The sequence below is a fragment of the Falco peregrinus genome, chromosome 5, assembly GCF_023634155.1.
Source record: "Falco peregrinus isolate bFalPer1 chromosome 5, bFalPer1.pri, whole genome shotgun sequence".
In the NCBI taxonomy this organism is placed as follows: Eukaryota; Metazoa; Chordata; class Aves; order Falconiformes; family Falconidae; genus Falco; species Falco peregrinus.
In genome coordinates, this window is record NC_073725.1 from 76,888,886 (window position 1) to 76,908,356 (window position 19,471).

The following is a 19,471-nucleotide window of genomic DNA, read 5'->3' on the forward strand; positions in this document are numbered from 1 at the left end:
TGCCTCTGTAAGGAGGAGGAGCGAAGGTCAGCCAATGGGATTTGCGCTTCGCGGGAGGGCGGGCGGTTCTAGCAGGCAGGCGGACCCAGCCCGGTGGCTGAGGTAGGGGGGCGGGTGGATACTAAAAGTACCAGCAGCGATATGGGCGGGTGGAGTGGCGATTATGGAGGTCTTAAAGCTGTGTTCTTGCTGACTGGCCCCTGGTTTTGGTTGCTTTTTTTCCCGTCATTTTATAGGCTACGCCGGTTGGCTTCACCCCGCCGCCAGGGACGGTTGCGGCGGCCAGAGGGGCTGTGAGGAGGGGAGGGGGCGGTGCTGGGGGGCCGCGGCGGGCCGGGGCGCGGGGAGCTGCTGGCCGCGTTGCCATGGCGACGGGGGCGCTGGTGCCGGGGCGCATGCGCCGCGCCGCCCGCCATTTTGGTGGCTGTGAGGGAGCGCCCTCAGGGCTTCCCGCCGGGCGTCGGTCGGGCGGTGCGGGCCCCAAACCTGGCGGTGCGGCGTGGCCGGTGCTGAGGGCAGGCGCTCGCTTCTCCCTGGCTGTGCGGCGCGCTGCGTGCCCGTCAGCACCGCCCCCAAGCGGAGGTTTGTTTCCAGCTGTCGCCTGCCTCGTTGCCGTCACACCCCTGGCAGCGAGGCTCCCAGGGTGGATGTGACAGAAAACGTCAGTTCTAGCGACATGGATTTCACGTCTCAGTTGCCCCAAGCTCTTCAGAAACTGCCTGTTGTGTTACAGCTGTCTAACAAGACTGCACTTGGCTGTAAACAGAGTACTGATTGCTCTCAGAGAAGCTGCTCTGTTACATTGATAAGTCAGATTGGGTATAACATACTTAACCTTGAGAGACTGACCTTCTCTCAAGTTGGCAGAAGGAGCCATGTAGGCAGTTTGTTTTTATCCCCATATTACTCCCCTTGCCCTTAAAAACTTACACATACTGTCAAAGTACTCCAGCCTGGGGGCTTTCCCTCCAGTCAGATTCAGGGGCTGTCTCACCTGAACAAAGCTGCTGCTGTATGGCTGTGGCATATGAAGTATTTGCAAACACGCTTTGCAAGTTGTAAGCTTCCCAGGGCATGAGATGAGTTTAATTTTATGTTTAGGGGAGTGTTACTGTATTGGTCCATGTGAAGGCAAATAATAGTGATGGTGTAATCATTTGAACAGTTACTTCAGTACTGAACACCATGCAGTCACAAACCTCTTAACCTTTCTTGCCAAACAGAAATTATTTACTCCAATTACAATTGACTCCACCAGAAACCATGCAGTTGTAGCATAAAATCTAAACCCCAAACATTTTCATGAGGATTAATTACCCAACTTCTTAGTACAGTGATAGTCCTTACTGTGTTGTCGATTCCTCATGTACGTCAAGGAACGCATGAGGGAAGAGTCCACTTTATAAACACTTTGAGAGGTCAAAATCCAAGAGCGTGCCTCCTGTCAATTATTTTTACACAAACCCAGTGGAATAAAGCAACCAAATAATTTTATCTATCATTTTAGCAGTGAGGAGGGGAATGTGAGTAGGGAAGAGGAGTTAAAACCAGCTGAGAGCAGAGGTGTCAGCCTTGCCTTCACTGCATTTCTTCCCTCTCCTTGCAGGCTGTGTGAACATGCCTTTCTGGGAACAGTTACAAGTCAGTGGCTAAGAATCCCGAAAAACACTTTATAAATGAAGCGCTAAACTGCCCTGTGTGTGGCCCCAATTATGGGTGTATATTGTGAGCAGGGCAGAAAGCTCTCAGCCTTCTCAAGGCAGGTGGGAAGGAACAACTCCAAAAATACAGATTTTATCGTTCACTGCTGACAGTGAAAACCCTAGGAGTGCTGAGAACGGTGCTGACCCTGAATGCACATGCTTTGTTCTTGTTTTGTACTGATGTTATCCCTTGTGTTCTTTTGTGAGGTTTACTTAAGCTCATCGTTCATTTGATTGAAGGGAAGCTGTTCGAATGGCCTCAGAAGGGCAAAGTGAGGAGACAGAGCATCCATCTGAGCCTCCTGCAGCTCCTGTTCCGAGCAACCGAACATTTCAATGGGAAGCCATACTTGCTGCAGTGAAAGATCAGCTCCCATCTCTGGACTCTGACGCTTCCACAGTAAGCACTGGAACTTGCTTTTCTTTCTCACAGTCTTTTAGAAAAATCTCTTAAAAGCAGAAGGTCACCTTAGCCAGGCACTTCTGAGTAGCTAGTATGGTATCCTTGATGGACTACCTGTTCTGACTATCGTTAACAGTGAGCATTAATCCACAGCTTTGTGGATTATCTCTAATTGTCAAAGTGTAATTGCCATCTCCTCTTGCTGTATTTGAAACCTGCAAAAGGGACTGATTTCTCCAGACAATAAGTATTTCTAGGTTGGGAAGAGGAGGGTAGGGGGCATCTTGTAGAATGAGCCTGCATTTCTTCTTAGTTTGTTCAGTCAAAAATACAGTCTGAAAGAAGCATACTGCTGATTTAAAATGAAATTATAAGGTTTTATGCTTGAGAGTATTGTGCTATTCATTCCAATAACATACTTGCCAGACAGTAGGCCTGTTAGTATGTTTTTCTATGTATGAGGATCATAGGAAAGTGATATTCCTGAAGACTTTGTGTACCACTGGAAAAAGCATTTGGCAGATACTTCAATCCTGAATTCTGCTTTTTTCCCAGCCTGTAACTCTCTGCAAGCCATGTTGCCCTTTTTGCTTCAATCCTACCTGTAAAGAAGCACAATGCCACTGATATTTTAATATAAGCATAAGACTGGTATTGAGCAGTATTCTTCACTGTTACAGGTTTTTTACTTGCTGGGTCTTAGTGTCTGGGACCAGCTGCTTCTTGGCTGAGGAAAATCTCTCTTCACAGGACAGCAACAATCTGGTGGAAATAATAAAAATGCCTACCTCTCTATTCCAAGATACTAGCTTTAGCATTGACTTTTCCAAGGTGATAATGTATCTCAAGACTCAATTATTAGTGGCCTTTTTTCCAAATCAGAATATATTGTTAATTTTCAAACATGTATAATCTTGAAAAAAAATTTTTATCTGAATATCTGAAAGGATATATTTTAGTCTAACTTAGTGTGGCCCTTAATGCGACAAAGGGAGTCTTGTGAGCAGTGAAGGAGCCAGAAATGCCTGCATGGGGTATCTATTACTTACTATTAATCAATCATCAGAAGCAGTATGATCTACTGGATAAAGTGTTGATACAGATTCCCCATGACTTGTTTTCTGCACCTGGCTCTGTCACTAACATCTTGGACAAGTTATAATGCCTCGCTGTTTCTCAGTTCCCCTCTACCTACATTCTGTTCTAGTTATTTAAAACGACATTGCATTTTAATACACATCTATATAGTATAGATTAAGGCTCAACACTCAAGTTATTTTTAGGCATTCTTGTTGTATAAGTGTACAATAAGGTTAAAACAGAGATAGCTTTGTACTTTGGTGCCAAATACCATTCCATAACTCTAAATAGATTTTTTACTTATAAACATCTCCAAATTCTCTGTTTCTATTACATCTGGAAAAAAATTCCTGCTGAAAAGTGAGACAGGAGCCTGCTGAGCCTGCAGTTTCAGTGCTGCACCTCTGTCCTAGCAGTTTCCACCTGTGCGAAGATACATTTATGCATCCGAGATCTGTAACCTGAATGTGCGGTGCTCCTGCATTCGAGAATAGCACTGACAAATGTGGTTTATGCCCTGAAGTACTTTTAGTACCCTGATATGCAATTTATTAAGAGGAAAGAAATTCTGTTATTGTTTGCTTCATGTTAAGAGAAATTAATTACACCACACTGAGAAAATTCTCGGTGGTGTGAGCTACTGAAAACATACACTTGTAAAACAAAAGGACCAGCAGGAAATGTCTGTCCTGACTGCTGAGGAGATGCTTAATCTCACTTTGGTGTCTATGCATAAGGATTCATCTCAAATGCATATCTTATGTTCAGAAAAGAGATTTTCAAAGCTATTTAGACTCTGTCTAACCAAGTAAAGATACTGCTTTACATTCTAAATAGTGAATGTTAGGGTCCTGATTGCAGTAGTGAGCCCTTATGGCCCTGCCCAGCCTCAGCTGGGGCTCCCACCCACAAGCCCGGCAGCTCTATTTAAGCTTAACTCTGGGCCTTAACTCTTGAGCTATGTTGGAGAAGTACTGGTTTCTAGTTACTGTTCAGAGTGTTCTAGACTTTCATGCATGAATTGAATTTGAGGCTTAATCTCCCACCTGCCTCATCACCACAGTATTGTCTTATGATCTGGATTCTTGGTTCAGGCTGGTCGCTGTCTCTGGTCTGTCCTGCTTAATTGCTCTTAGGTGCTGTGGGACTTGGCTTTCCCTGGTGAGGCCCCTGGCTTTGCAGTTATGTGCTTTCCTTCCCTTAGGGAGCAGCCCTGCTCTTGCTGCTCTGTGATGGTAAATGGAGTAGTGCAAAAAATCACTTGGGAGTTAGAGAACTTGCCCACTCTTGTCATAGCTTTGCTGAGAGGGATGTTAGTTGTCAGCCTCTGTAGTAATTCAATGTTTTACGTGTTTTTTACATTTGTAGCTTGCTCAAATGTTAGGCTGCTGTAAGGCAGCCTGGGCTGCTGAGTGTTGGGCTATCAGATTGTCAAGTGAAGATGCAACTGCGGGGAAAATTCTTGTCTCTGAACTTCAGTCAAGTGGTGACAACATAGCATTTGTCACTGCAAAACAGCTATTTAGGTGTGTAATACAGTCCCTCATTTAACTTCACTTTTGTTGTTGTTTGTTTGCAGTCTGATTGTGAGAGCGATGGGGAGCTTTTCATTTTCCAGCGGGAACAGCCGAACTTAATTCCTGACCTGTCAGAAGAACTGATGGAGTTTTCCCTGGAAGGCTCAAATGTGCAGGTTGTTGACTGTTGTGCACAGGCTGTACTACTGTAACCCCACTCTTCTGGTTGTCTCTAGTGTGGGTAGCTGCTGCTATTTGACCTGTTTGACTGAACTGTGTGATAGAAGAGCATAGTTCAGAGTACTTTCTCCTACTGGAGATTAGATCTTTATACAGTGACTTTAAAGTGATAGTTTTATAGTGGCCTCCCTGGTTTTGAGATTTTTAGACCTTTTTTTGTCCCATCTCCTTGCAGTTTTTCTTTTCCTTTTTTTTTTTTTTTTTTCCCTGTGCAATGGCTCTGAATTTTTCAGGATTTGAAATAATTTCAGCCATCATTTTATGTATCTAGAAAATGTAGAGTTAGTTAGGACAGTGTAGGAAGGAAGATGAGTGCAAAGTTTATCCCTTGAACAGATTTTCTGAGATAAAATTATTACATGGCTAATCTTCGTCACTTCATCATGGAAGCAATTGTAGGAAGCTGGAAGAGGAGCCAGCTGACCCTACTGTTCCATCCTGGGAAGACTAACATTGTGCTGCTTTTTCCCAGTTGTTTATCTTGGTGAAAAAAAAGTCATATGATGAGCACATGTAAGGAAAATTAATTTCAAGGATGTTTATTACTTCCTGAAGTTAAAGTCTCTGGAAAACAAATAGTCTTAATGTTTTTTATCATGGACATGGTGTGTGCTGTGTCCAGATGGTGTCTGGGTTGGAGCTGCTATCTTTGCATCACTTTGTTTTGGTTTATTGTAAGCTTCTAAAGCTTAGGGAGGTAGGACTTTCTGTGTGTGTGTATTTTCTCTACCTGTAGCAAACACAGGAAACAGAAAGACTACCATGGGAGACCTGGAACGGAGATCTGGAAAGTTTTGGCTTTCAGAAGAAACAAGGTGGTGCCCAAGTCATTGCAAAAGAAGATATACAAATGATTAAAGATGAGACTCCCAATCTTGCCAGCCATACTGAAGAAATTGCAAGCCAAAAGGGAGCTGCTCTTGAAGAGTCTCATGGAGATTCCACAGATCACCTTGAAGAGAAAGAACTGGGCAGGGAACAGGCCAGGGAAAGAGGGAACACTTGGCTTAATACAGCATTGCCTTTGGAAGAGCCAGGCAGTCAAAAAGAGAGAAGGAAGCTCATAGAGACAAAGATACTCTCCAAAATATTTCTGGAGCCGTTACCAGGCCACCCAGAGCTAGATGACAAGCCTCCCTCACATGGCATTAGCATCAATGTAGAAAAAATTGCTAAGGAAGAAACCTCCTCAGGCGATAATCTTCAAGAACTGACCCATTTGTCATTGCAGGTAAGTAAAAAGTCTTGGTGAGTGCTGCTTGTGGGGTTAGAGAGCACAGTGCATTGCTTGCAGAATCTACTAAAATAAAGAACTTAAATGCCAAATTTTGCACATGCCACAGTTCTCTTTGTTGCTTTCATTGTCCTGAATTTGGGGTTTGTTGGGTCATGTGCTGTACAAACTACCTAAAGCTCTCATATTGCTGTCATTAAAACTCCATAATGGCAGCAAAAGGCATGGTTCGTGGTCTGGCCCAGGGAAGCCAACCACAACATCTCTTCCTGGGAAGGTGGGAACTTTTCTGGTCCCAGGCAGACTTTGCATTAAAACAGTGAGCTTGCTGGCCTTCCAGCATCTTGTCTTTTTTGTAGCACTGTGGTAATGCTGGAGATGAGAAGAGAAGGTGGCTAGGGTTGTTGCTGAAGTCTTAAATCCCTTTCACCTAAGGCAGGTGCTTAGGTCTGAGATTACCAGCTCATGTGCACTTAACTGCTATGGAGAGGTTGTGTCTTCAGTGCTGCAGTTACAGATCTCTGCTTCTACTGATTTTTAAGGTCATTAGGACTTAATTAGCACAGAACGTGAACCTGGTATTTCTGTTCAAAGCCTTCTATAGAATCAGAGTACAGATGTTTCCTTTTCCCTTTCACTCCCCTTTCTGTACTCACAGAAATAAACTTTTTTGGTGTTAGAGCTGTTCTAGTATAGGCAAAGAACACAGCTGTGTGCCTGTGTTTTAAATTGTGCTGCATCATTTAACCATGCCATTATTGGCGGGGATCTTTTCTATGTGGTTCTAGCTTTAATTCCCATTTCACCTTGTGTTAAGTTAGTTGCTCTTTTAATCCTGGAGGTATAGTTTTCCTTTCAGAACCTGTTTGATATCACTGGCTTCAATGAACTGAAGTTTGGGTCAGTACTGAGACCAAGCTTAGTGTATTCTCGCTTCCATAAAGTGAGGGCAAAGCTGTATGTATTCTTTGTGTGCGTGCTGTATGTGTTTAGATTTGAAAGGTGGTTCGTTCATCCTCGCTCAGCAAGGTACCTCAGTTTATGTCAAGTAAAGTTGTTAAAACTAATATACAGTTTCTTTTTTATTTTAATATTAGTTTTATTTTTTTTAAGTTCCTTTTTGTATTAGAAATTAAATTGTGCAAATCTTAATTTCTTTTTTTCTTCTGGATTCTGTATAGTACAATACTGCTATTCCTGTTAAGGGTTGGGAGGATTAAGCCTTAATACAGCAGGTTAGATGGTAGTTTGATCTTTTTATTATAATGCTTTGTATTTAAGCACTATTATTGAAAAAGAAGCTTAGTACTAATGGCATCATAATTAAAGCAAATGTATATGTTGTCTTTCTCTTCAGGCTGTTTGATAAAACAGCACCTGTACTGACCTGTGACAGTTCTCATTGTAGTAAGCTCACCTGTCAGTCATTCTTCACTCTTCCAATACATCTCAATGATATTGTTGAACCGGTATTAGCTTTGTGTTGATGTGAGAGACTTCAGCTTGTGACTTTCATCAGGCTTTTACCTTTCATCAGCTGCAGCATGTAATATTAGAATAGATCTAATCATGGTTCAGGTATGTGTGAAGATTTATTGCTCAGGGCAGAGAGAGAATCTTCTCTTAAATGTGAGGGGCAGATGATGGAGGTTTTTACAAGGTGAAACTGCTTGTTTTGGAGGCTGCTTCTGCTTTTCAAAAGCTCGAGTGGTCCAGTGAAATACATGTTAGTTGTAGTTCTGACAATTGTTGTAATGGACAGCCACTTTCCTTTTAAAAAAAATTCATGAGTATTTCTGAGTTCTGGTGATGGTATTTCGATGGATGTGAATATTCTTAATTCTAACTTTCATTTCAAATAATATTTGGAGGGGATAGCAATCAGTGCTTTAAATGCTTATGAACTTCTGTCATCGCAGACTGGTTCTTGTACTTAAGCTAGCAGTGTGCAGTGTGAGCATACCCTCAGCGTGTGTGTATGATTCATAGCAACGAAATTGATGGTCCTATCTTCAGTGCCTGATAAGCAGCTGTGAGATTGTATCTGATGCTGACTGTACCTAGAGGAATGGGAATTTTCCCTAGTCAGAAGTTGAAGGGAGTGGAAAAAGCTGTGGGCCTCATCTCAAAGGAGTGAAAAGCCAGATGTCCTTCTCGTGTTAGTGGCAGTAAGAAGTTCTCAGCATTATTCAGGATCAGAGTATGTGTGCTCGGTCTTGTATCAGGCCGTTGTTTAATCTGTTTTACTGTCGCCAGTAGTTTTCTGTAGCCTATGTTGAAAGGGTTCATGATTCTCAGAGAAAAAGCCTCAGCAGAAGTCAGTGAAGCAGCTGGATAGATGCAGTGTCCAAAGAGACAGAGCAGATGTGTTCCTTTGGTTGCAGCACTTCCTTGGGGAACTGCTTAAAGCAGGCTGGCAGTGCAGTTAGGGTATTATTGGAAGCAGTGAAAGGGTGAGGAAAGGTACTTGTGGGGGATGGCCAGAGGGAAATAAAACCTGCTGGTGTCTGGTACTGTTAGTGGGTTTGAGGGATGAAAGGGACTACTTCCTGTTGGAAAGGCTCCACCGTGCGAATGCACATGGAAGACTGAGCCATGTGGAGGACACAACATGAGTTACGTCCCAGCTTATGGCAAGACGGACCAGGTGGATATTTTGGATGGGCTTATGTTTCTCTTTTTAAGGAGCTGTCAGTTCAGTCCATTGTAGAAACAACTTCTAGACTTTGCAGCTTTAAGTGGGGAAGGAGAAGGTACTCCACCTTTGTTATATTTGAATGAACATTCGTTAATCCTTCACTGAGTTTTCTTAGTAATTATACTGCACTTGGCTATGCTAGATGTGCAAAGCCTTGGCAATGATGTGTTCAAACTGTAAATATCCTTTTGTTAGTTGTGCCAAATGTTGAGGCTTATGCTGAAGTAACTGTGACAGAATGACACACTGATTAATCTAGTGGCAAGTGATAGTTGTGTGGTACTGGAAATAAGAACTTCCATGCCATTTGTGTATTTATATGTGCCAGAAGAATCTGATGGAATTACTACAAAGAACGTGAGTCAAAAGGTCTTTTGTAGCAGTCTTCTGGGAATGAATTTTCTATCACATTTTGGCTGTCTTCTTTCAGAATATTGAGAAATGGGATCTACACAAGGATCCTGAGGAGCTGGTGCAGCAGAAAGATAACACTCGTGCAGAAGTTGCTTTCTCCTCAGCAGATCATGGTAACATTGCTAAATTAATACCAACTTTGCTGAAAGTGTACAAAAATATATAAAACAGGTTCCTGTTTCCTGCAGCAGCATCTTGAATGTTGAAATCGTAGCGGGTTTTTTAATGCCTCTGTAAAACATTTTTAATTAGCTTCCCTCAAGATTTCATCTTGGTTTCATAGCTTGAAACCAGTGCTTTGTGGCCTGTTACGGTCTAAAAGTGAATCGGACAAGACGGATGAAGGTTTGAAGTGAGTTGGAGCCAGATGACAATAGTATCTTTATCCTTCCCCTTGTGACTGGCTGTAGAGAAAGGGGTGATGTGGAAATGGGGAGGTGTGTTGGGTGATCCCATGGCAGAAGACCACAACTGGTGATTCTTTTTGTTGCTCTTCATAGAGACCTTCAGGAGTAGGTCTGAAAATCAGCTCATGGAAAAGCTAAAAGAGCTGTGTGCCAGGCAGTCCAGGACCGTGTCTCCACACTGCAGGTGGCCATCAGCCAAACTCTCCTTTCAAGAACGGCAAGAGAATAAGTAGGTCCTTTTCTGTCGTATGCGTGAGGTAATCGTGACTGGCAGTAGGGGTACCTGGAAACTGATGGTGTTCTATAGGTGCTTTTCTCTGTAGTCTCTGCAGAAAGCTGATTGTAGTTGGAATATGCAACAGTGTTGTTAAAAGGAAAAACTAAGACTCAGTCCTTCGTGTATGTTTGATGACAACAGTCGATATCCTGCCACCTTAGTGTTCTCCATCAACCACCACCTTTGTCTAGAGACTCTAGACCTTACCAGACACTTGGGATGAATGAGAAAGGCAGGAAAACAAGGCTAAGCAAATTATCATGATCACATTTATTTTTGTCATTTAGGGTACCAGTTTCTCTTGCTGGTACCTCAATTTAGTTGAAGTATACAGGATAATTTTTTGGTAGGTATCAGTGGAGATGTCAGTGCATCTTGGAGGGTTCTGTGTGAAGGAAGTGGGTTTCCAGACTGGAGGGATCAACATCAATGATGGCATCACAGAGGAAACAGTAGTGAAACAACTCTGTAGAGGGGAAGGTGACAAGTATCCTCATTGCCAGAGCAGTGAGAGCCATGAAGATGGTTTGCACTTTGCATGCTCTGAAGGATAAAACAGAATTGCCAAAGGAGGCAGGGAAGAAAAAGGGACCTGTATTTACTGGTTGGCACTGGGCTCTTCAAACTTGTAGGTTCTTTGGTACCATAACTGCCTGCATTGGTTCTACAGAATGGTTTGATGTTGTTAGTTTTTCAGACCTAAATATCCCTTATTACTGCCTGTGGTTTGTATTCCTTGGGGGAAGCTGAATTTTCAAGTTCAGCTTTGAAAGGTGGTGGATAGTAGGCAGAAGCAGTTTGAATCTGTACAGTAGCCAAGCACAAAGCTCCTGTCACAATCCAATTTTGATCATAATCCACACCCAGCAGGACTTCTTGTCTGGATAAGGCAGAGGACATGCTGAAACAGTGTTTTCTATACTTAGGGATGTTGCCCTGCTACCATCTTCACGAAGTTCTCTAAGGACGGACATGATGAGATTACAGTGCCTGCCAGAGCCTGTAACCGTGTACATAGATTTAAGAGATGTTAAACCACAGAAGTCAGTAATGTTCTCTGATGAGAAACAAAGGTAAATTCTGGCTTTATTGTTAGTGAGAAGTAACAAAAAGTAGAAAGGCGAAACCTTCTCTGCATCTCATACTGGTGAAATGTAACTTCAGAAGTGTTCACTTCTTCCACACCTCTGTGACCTTGGTAGGAAGGCACGGCCCCTGTCTGAGCACAGATGTTCTCGGGAGAGCATAACTTGTCTCAGAACAAGTAAATGTGTGGGGATGCAGGCAGCACAGAAGGGGACATGCAAATCATCCAGGGAAATAACATTTAGAAAGTTTCCATCTATAAAGGAGTGAGCAGTGACTGCAAAGCAATGCTTGCAGCTGTCTGAGTTGGGCTAGCATTCTGACAGCACTGTGCAAAATGGACATCCTTTGCTACATTCCTGGCAAGCAACTGTAGGAGACAGATTTCTGTCTTTAAAATAAAAGAGCCTTATAGTCAGTTATGGGAGGCCAAATTCTTCTGAATTTGCAAGAGATTCTGGAAACATCCTTTTCCCTAGAGCTCATAGTGTCCGAGGTAGCTGTTTGCTCCTTTCTCAGGATGCATATTTGCTGCAGCAAGGGGTTGAAGAAAACAGTAGTTGGAAGAGACCTTGTAGTTAACACAGGTGATAGTTACTGAGGAGCTAATCATTTTGAAGTAGTTGCTTGAAACTTTTTTTTTCTGGAGTCATAGTGTGAAGAATGATCTATAACACCTGGAGATCTTCCCTGAAAGTATCTCTCCCTTTTTCATTGTTCTAAGTTTGCACCCTAGAAATGACAAAAAGCCAACACCCAGTTGGAATAGAGTTAACTAATATGGTCTAATTTGTTTTGTAGTGCAAGTGACACCTCAGCTGAAGAGGAAGAGCCTATGATGATAAAGGACCAAGCAGAACGGAGAATGTAAGGTTCTTTACCACGACCCTAATTCAAATGATACAATATTCATTTTTTTCTGAAAGTAAAATAATTGCCCTAACAGTGGTTATAGTGATAGCTTGTGTACTGAAATATCTCCATTCCTGGTCTTCACCACAGAAAAGCCCAATAGTGAAAGTGCTTCAATCTGGCCTCAGGAGATCACTCTTTTTCTGTTGCATGGTGAAGATACTGAAGCTAGAAAATAGTTGTTGATCCTTGAGGCAGTGTAGCACCTTGCTCCTGTACAGCTGCATGGAAACAACTCAAAACCAAGTAGAGGTAGTCCTGGGTGGCTGGGAAACCGGAGTCTTTCTCCAGACTTGTTTGAGTGACATGAGAACTGCTTTTAAATGACTCAGAACCAAACGCTGAAAATGTTGTAGGGAGTTGACTCAGATAAACCTTTATTTTTAGAAATAATAAGATAGGCTAGGATAGATGTTGATTTAAAGAGAATATTGAATACATTGTGTGGGCAGGGATGCTCTCAATTCCCCTTAATTGGCAGGAGGAGAGGAAGAGGGGAAGGGGGGAGGGAAGTGTGATGGATGGAATCCTAAACTGTAAATTCTTCAGTATGCACAGATGCCAGCCATTTCCTGTTGCTAAACTCAGGGCTTGATTCATACCTATAGGTTTAGATGTTTGTTTAATGTGAAGCAGGCATGTCAGGCTTTAAACATCTTACTGCATTTGTGCTCTGGATTACATCTAGAAGTTTGATGGATGTAAGTTCACATTCCAGTAGTGCAGAGGACAAGCAGAACATTTGTTGTATTGTGCCAGCCAATTACCTTTTTTTAAATGGTTTGAAAGAATAAATGATTCAACAAGGAACGGAGCCTAAACACTCAATATAATTTAGAACATCTAATCCAAAGCCAGCATAAAGCAGGGACAAGATGATACTTGGGGAACTCTCACTGGCACTAATGCAAATACAGAAGTTGCATCAGTGTAAATCTGGAGTGATGGACAGCAGAGCTTAGCTGATTGGATTTTGATTTGTTCTAATGTTACTGAAGAACAAACACAAATGGAATGCCTGGCAAATGTTATTTAGCTCTGTTTCTAAATAACAAAGCCTCATGGTCTCAGTAGGGCAAGATTTTGATCTCATTCACAAGGGGTCAATGCTAGTTTCACTCTTGTCCAGTTGGAATTATTAAACAGGGCTACATATTCTGTGGTACAATATACCAGTGTATTCAGGCATTGGAGGCTTAGTCTTTTTGATCTCCAGGCACTTAGCCTAGAAAATACACTGTTGGTTTATCTGCAGAGTGCTTGGACAGTCAGTACCATCTCCAGCACTATACCGTAAGGCTGCTCTCCAGTACGTGGCACTCTCCTAAAATTGCCACTACTTAGGCATGTTTCTCAGTAGTCCAGTCATCAATGATAAATGATCATTTGATGGTTCTGGTTATGATGGCAGGAGATGTGAGATCCTTAAGGAGGAGGAATACTCTCCATCTGTTTTATCCTTTGCTCTGAGAAGCATAGGTTTACTTTAGATAAGACAGGGGTACGATGCTGTGTACTTGTACACACCACCTAACCACATCATTAATATCCAAGTCAATCTGTTACTCAGTCTGTGTACTTTCAGCTGCCACTAAAGTAAGGCATATTATTTGCTAATAATCACTAGACCAGCTATGAATTGATGGTAGTCCTCCTGTAGCAGATGACTTGGGAGGCTGATCATTGGACAGAACTGCAAGATAAAATAACTGTATCTGCCCATTATATCATGATAGGACTTTTCACAACAGAGTACTATGACAATACTGTGGTTGTTGACAGTTTAGCAGTCTTGTTAACCCGGAGGAGGCATGGATGAAGTTAAGGCAAACGCTCAAAAATCCTAAAAATTATTAGAAGAACTTTTCTGCTGTACTTATTTGAATACCAACCACTGTATCCAAAGGGGACAAAAATATGTAGACTCTTAATTTCCATGCCAACATTACATTTTTTCAGGGCTCTTCTAGTAGGTGTGTGGTGTCACTCATATAAGAAGTTCCTCAGAGTCTGAATTTATTCATACAACACTTTACCTTGATTAAATCAGGTTTTTATTTTCTTTGCAGGAGGAATTGCTCAGGGAAAAGCCTGCTACTGCAACAACTCCGTACAGCCCGTAAAGAAGACTCAGAGCTGCTTCCTAGAATGTCTGCTCAGACTGAAAAACTTGAAGGCACAAAACAGGATCCAGAAAGTCTGGAAGAAATAGGTTCCTCTAACATAAGTCAAAACCAGTATTTTAAAGTAAGGCAAGAGACCACTAAGGTGAATCCCAGGAAACTGATGAGATTGAAACCAGAGAAAAGAAATACCCCCTTGTCAAGCTGTGGGGGGAATGGAGCTGACATAGAAGAAGGAAACAAAATAGAAGCCGAGAAGGTTCAAAATTTAGGAAATGCTCCAGAGTCTCTAACTACAACAGAATTGCCAAGGTATCACACAAGAAAAGTTGTCAGTGGTTTTGATTATGGCTTAACTAGTTGTCAAAGATTAAAGAACATTACTTATCTGGTCTGTAAGCTGGAGCAAAAGGATGTCTTGTTTCGTTACCTAGAAAGACAGCCCATCCTGGCTGTTGTTGCTTAAAGGTTTAGAGGCAGCCAGGCTCAGTACATTAGTGAACTGGCCTGGGATTAGACATGCTGTGGCACTTCTGACACTGTAAATTTAGCCATTTTCTTTTGATTTTAGTCTATATAAGAGGAGGATAACATGCTATTGATCTACTTTATGAAGAACAGTTCTGAGATTTACTAAGCATAGCATATAAAAGATGGGTTTCGAAGGGTCTGTCTCTCTGTACCAATATAGTGAGGCAAAAAAATCTAATCCTTTCCTGGCAGATCTTTATATAACTTGGTCTTGACGTCCTCAATGTGAGGATTCCTTGACTCCCCAGGTAGTACATTCTGCTGTTTAATTATTGTTAAAAGTCTAAAGCTTTTCCTTAAGTCTCCTTTAAATTATCCTATCTCCAGTTTAAGCTTTTTTGTTGTTGTTGTGCTCCCAGGAGGTATAGAAAATGGCTTACTCTGTTTCCCAGCAGAAAAAACCTTTTACAAACCAGAACGGTTGGAGTCGATGATCTTAAAAGTCTTTTCTAACCTAAGCAGTTCTAAGATTCTATGTCTCCCCATGTAACTTTTTCCCTAAAGAAAGCAATTCTGACTCCTTGACACCAAGAAAAGTGCAAGAGCTTAGAGGGACAAAGTGCACCCATAAGGAATGAGATGTACCACAGGGATACCTTGGAAAACTTTTTTTTAACAGAAATAAGAATGGTGTCAGTTGAGGAAATGGCAGAGTTATTTAGGCCTCTGCTTCATTGGACTTTTAGTTTAATGTAGTGTATTCTGCATAAAGTCTAATTTTAAAGTGAAATCAGGTGGGTGCCTTATGCACCTGCTCCATTATAGTGACTTTTCAAAGGTTATATTCTGCCTGCTATTTTCAGAGTGAAATTTAACATTTTGAATTTGACATAGGAGCCCTTGAAAGAATTAGAATCTGCCTGCTCTAGAGACTATTACTTTCTCAGTGTTAAACAGTTGCCTGCCCTGCCACTTAGAAACTGTAGCTACTGTGTACTTGGTTTAAATGGCAGATGGTTGGTTGCAGGTTTTTTTCCTCTATGGGATTCCTGACATTAAAGCTCATTGCTTCCATTGATTCTATAAAACCCCATTTTGTCTACCTGTTAGCCTGTCACATAGATGGCAGACCATGGCTTGGCAAGAATCTGGGTTATTTGTTGTTGCTGAGTAATAGCTCAAATAATTTTGACAAATTTCAGTTTTCTTTCTTGCTATTCTAGTTATTACTGTGGCACCTGGGGCTTGAAAAATTCAGAAGAAATTGAACTTAATTTTTGCCATGGAAATGTCAGATGAAATCTTTATGCAGACATCAAAATGTAGAAAGATGGAAGGCCTTCAGAGGAAACTTGTCACTGTATTATTGCAGATAGGAAAGGAAATGAAGTTAGACTGAGAATTTTGGTGTGGAGATGGGGAGTGAAACATCACAAACATGCCTCTGCTTAATGGAGTTCTGGTCTCCGGATATTTGTTGCCACTTATCAGAGGCTTGAGGTCTGCTCCTTTTCTTTGGTTTTCTTTTTTTAGAGATGTGATTTCATCCAATGACAAGTTCTTGTGTCCCCCCACAAACACCGTAAGTGCTTTCTAAATCTATTTTAGTCTTTTATGTCATGATTCACCCTCAAGTGTGTGGTATAAATATAAGAAAAAAGCAATGCAAACAGAGGAATGAGGATGCTTCTTCACCCAAGTGAAAAGCTTAAGCGAAGCAGAATCTGTGTATTTTTCAGGACAGAAGAAAGTAAGAAAGAGCTATCTCAAAAGGAAGAACAGATGAAAGAGAGACACAGATTCCAGGAGCAGCTGGAGACATTGAAGCCTCAGCAGTCAGTTACTGGAAAGCAGCCCATGGCAGAGAAAACCCCTGTTTTGTTCCACATGGTTAGTAGTTAAGTGTAGGACTGTCCCTTTCCGAATGGCTTCTTACCCAAATGCAAGTGTGATCCTAGAAACAAAATGTGATTTTTATTGCATTTCTTAAAATCTGTTTGTTATGGAGCACCATTACCTGATGAGATGAGTCAGGGGGCTCAATGTCATCTATTTCATGGAGCCAGACTTTCACACATGATTTTTCATAACTTTTTCTTAAAAGTGAATTATTTCTACTGTCATACTTCTAAAGCAAAGCCTATCCTGAGTCTTGTCTGGTTGTCAGCCCCTAGCAGCTTTATCTTTCAGTTTTGTGGGTAGGTTTTGAGGATTGTTGTTTCAGTAACAGATTTTGCTTTTGGCTGATGTCCTGATTAAGGGCATATGAGATTATCCTGATATTTTTCCCCAGAGCCTAAAATGTGGCTCAGAGAACAGGGCTGTTTTTCCTTCTGAGAAAATTTGTATATGTAGTCCTAATTCATCCTTGCACTGATTTCACTGAACACAAGGCTACCTGAGAAGGTAAGAGGAGATGAGAAATTCCAGGATTTGTCCATGAGTCCACCATAATGAGTTATTTTGGGCTAACAGCTGTAACAAAGTGCTTCTGTCCGTACAAAAGTTGAAAGACCTTACAACCCCAAGCCGGGGGATGTACCATTCAGATTTGTTTGTTTTGTAAGCAATAGACTACTGTATTTCTGGAGATTGAAAGCTCATTTTTTAAACACTGGATTGATCACTGATGAGAAGTAAAGGACTAAAAAACTGACAGCTGAATTTCCCCCTGTCAGCCTACTCTGGCAGGGATGGCACATTATACAGGGCTCTCTGTTTTGAAGGTTGTCCAGGTTGTGAATCTAGTCCTCAGGCTTGTTCCTCTCTGTCTGCTGGGAGGTACCACCAAATTCCAGTTAGCCCTGATTAAGATGCAGGCACTTACTTGCTCATCAGAAATATACTTGAGCCTTGCTAACTCATTCCTGACAATGCAATTGCTGAATTATTCTGCATCTCTGTCATTTCCCCTATTTGCTGCACTGAAGCCAATAAAATGAGGATAACGGCTTGGTGATGTGCTTTCTCTCAAGTATGGCTCAGGGTGTATCTACGCTGTAGTCTTTCTGTAACTGAATTGCAGTGTAAATATACCTATAGTAGATTTAATGATTTTACTGCCAGCTAGTCTTGACAGGATGGACATTGGCATAAGGATTTACTCAGCTTCTGAAGGCTGTAGAAACAGCTGACTGGTACCTAAACTAACTTACAGCCTGCTTGAGGGAAACCCACCTGAACTTTAGGAGGCACTGTTGGTAGAAACAAAATCAGCACAACCCATAACAACTGCATTCTGTGGGCAACTTTGCTCTTCGTTCTTCAGAAATATTAATTATTAAAATTAAGAATGAAAAATGTATCAGCATCATCTATCAAATACAAGTAATTTGTAAGATTACTTGAAGTTCATCTTGACAGCAGTATTTCTTTAAATTAGAACAAGTTTTTCTTTTTTTTTTTTTTTCTTTTTTCCTTTGCTGCACATAGGAATACAGAAAAACTGGAATGTTTTGACATTTAAAACTAAAGAAGCTGTAATTTGGCAGCTGTGTCTTAGTGAAAATATCTAATATCTATATATAAACATGTATATTCAAAGAACAAGCCACAGCGTTTGACAGAGTAGCACACTTTCAAATTTGGTTTTTAAGTCCTTTGTTTTGGCAATGATAGATGTTCAGATCTGGAACACTTGTCATAGTTTCCAGAATTCCTCTGACCATTTATAATGTACATAAATAATTGAATTGAATAATAATCGGGAAAGTTTAGAAACTCTGCAATTACTGTAGCTGAGATGCTGGGAAAGAAATGCAAAATAAATTTATAAAGCTGCATTAGGGTTACATTAGACTTGTATAAGATTGAAAAGCAGTGAAATTCAGATTTAATACTCCTGTCTTTTTTTTTTTTTTTTTTTTTCCCCCCTCTTAACCTAGTTTAGTCAAATGCTGTACTTAGCTTCACTCTGTGGGAAGCACTAATATAACTGAGAATCAGATTTGGGAAGAACACTTTAAAAACAGTGCAGGTAACTTAGGAGAGTAAGAACTAACTTTCAGAGGTACTTAAAGCATCTAAAGAAGGGGCTGATATCCAGTTGTATTTTCCAGACATGCAGGTACCAAGTTACCCTGGAAATCAGCAGGTCCATCCTAAGAATTCTGCCTGTCAAGTCTGTGTCTTTAGGTGTCTGAATACTTTTGCAATCTAGCCACCTCTTATTTTTAAAAATGCGTGAACTAATCTGATTTTCTTATGATTTTTTTTTTCCTGCTTCACTCTACCACCCAAACTTTCAGTGAAACTTAAGACTGGCGTGAGTTGAACTCTTCTGAAAATAGGACCCTTAACCACATTTTAACATTTGGCTCTATTTCAGAACTGGTTTGCGCATCTACAGTTCTGGTGAAAGCCAGCAGAGTGGTGATGTGATCTGTGCTGAAAGGTCAGGTTGAATTAGTAGTTTGGAGTAATGTGCATAGGGCTTGTTTCAGTATTTGAGCAGAGTAAGTGTTATTGACAAGGAAGACAGAGAAGGAATGCTGCACAGTATGTAAAACAGTTAAATGGAGGATGTAAAATTAAGTGGATTTGATCTGTCATTTCATTCATCTTGTGTATTATGATAGAGTAACTTAGTACTAATGTTGATTTCTGTATTACATTCCCATTAGAGGGATCCAGATAATAGCTGTTACTTTTGCCAAGCTCATATCTGAGTTTTATGTGGGGGAGCAGCACTAGCAGATTACTCTGTAAGGGAAGACAAGCCAGGAGCTGTGGGTGACAGCGAGGCGGGCAGGGGCAGAGACCTCACCACTGAGGAGAGCAGACTCACAGTACCCAAACACAAAAAGCAGAGCGGGTCTGTTGAGGATAACCAGTTGGCAAATCTGTGGTAATGAAGTAGGTCCAAGATCAAGGCCAGGAAGTCAAGTCAGGGACAGACAGGACTGGG

General features: G+C 41.4%; 1 protein-coding gene across 5 annotated transcripts in view; it reads left to right on the forward strand.

The window, feature by feature from the left end:
- The first annotated feature begins 46 nt into the window (after positions 1 to 46).
- The window catches only part of DNAAF8 (dynein axonemal assembly factor 8), a 95,578-nt gene continuing 76,153 nt past the window's right edge, over positions 47 to 19,471 (forward strand). For 3 of the 5 annotated variants that reach the window (XM_027796402.2, XM_055806422.1, XM_055806424.1), the window contains exons 1-10: positions 47 to 102; positions 1,911 to 2,103; positions 4,766 to 4,879; positions 5,680 to 6,174; positions 9,306 to 9,402; positions 9,790 to 9,925; positions 10,900 to 11,046; positions 11,861 to 11,926; positions 14,041 to 14,406; positions 16,305 to 16,455. In XM_027796402.2, coding sequence (XP_027652203.2) covers positions 1,957 to 2,103; positions 4,766 to 4,879; positions 5,680 to 6,174; positions 9,306 to 9,402; positions 9,790 to 9,925; positions 10,900 to 11,046; positions 11,861 to 11,926; positions 14,041 to 14,406; positions 16,305 to 16,455 — 1,719 coding nt within the window. In that variant the 5' untranslated portion in view covers positions 47 to 102; positions 1,911 to 1,956. The remainder of the gene's footprint in view (positions 103 to 1,910; positions 2,104 to 4,765; positions 4,880 to 5,679; positions 6,175 to 9,305; positions 9,403 to 9,789; positions 9,926 to 10,899; positions 11,047 to 11,860; positions 11,927 to 14,040; positions 14,407 to 16,304; positions 16,456 to 19,471) is intronic. The other 2 variants (XM_055806421.1, XM_055806423.1) reach the window with 2 other exon arrangements.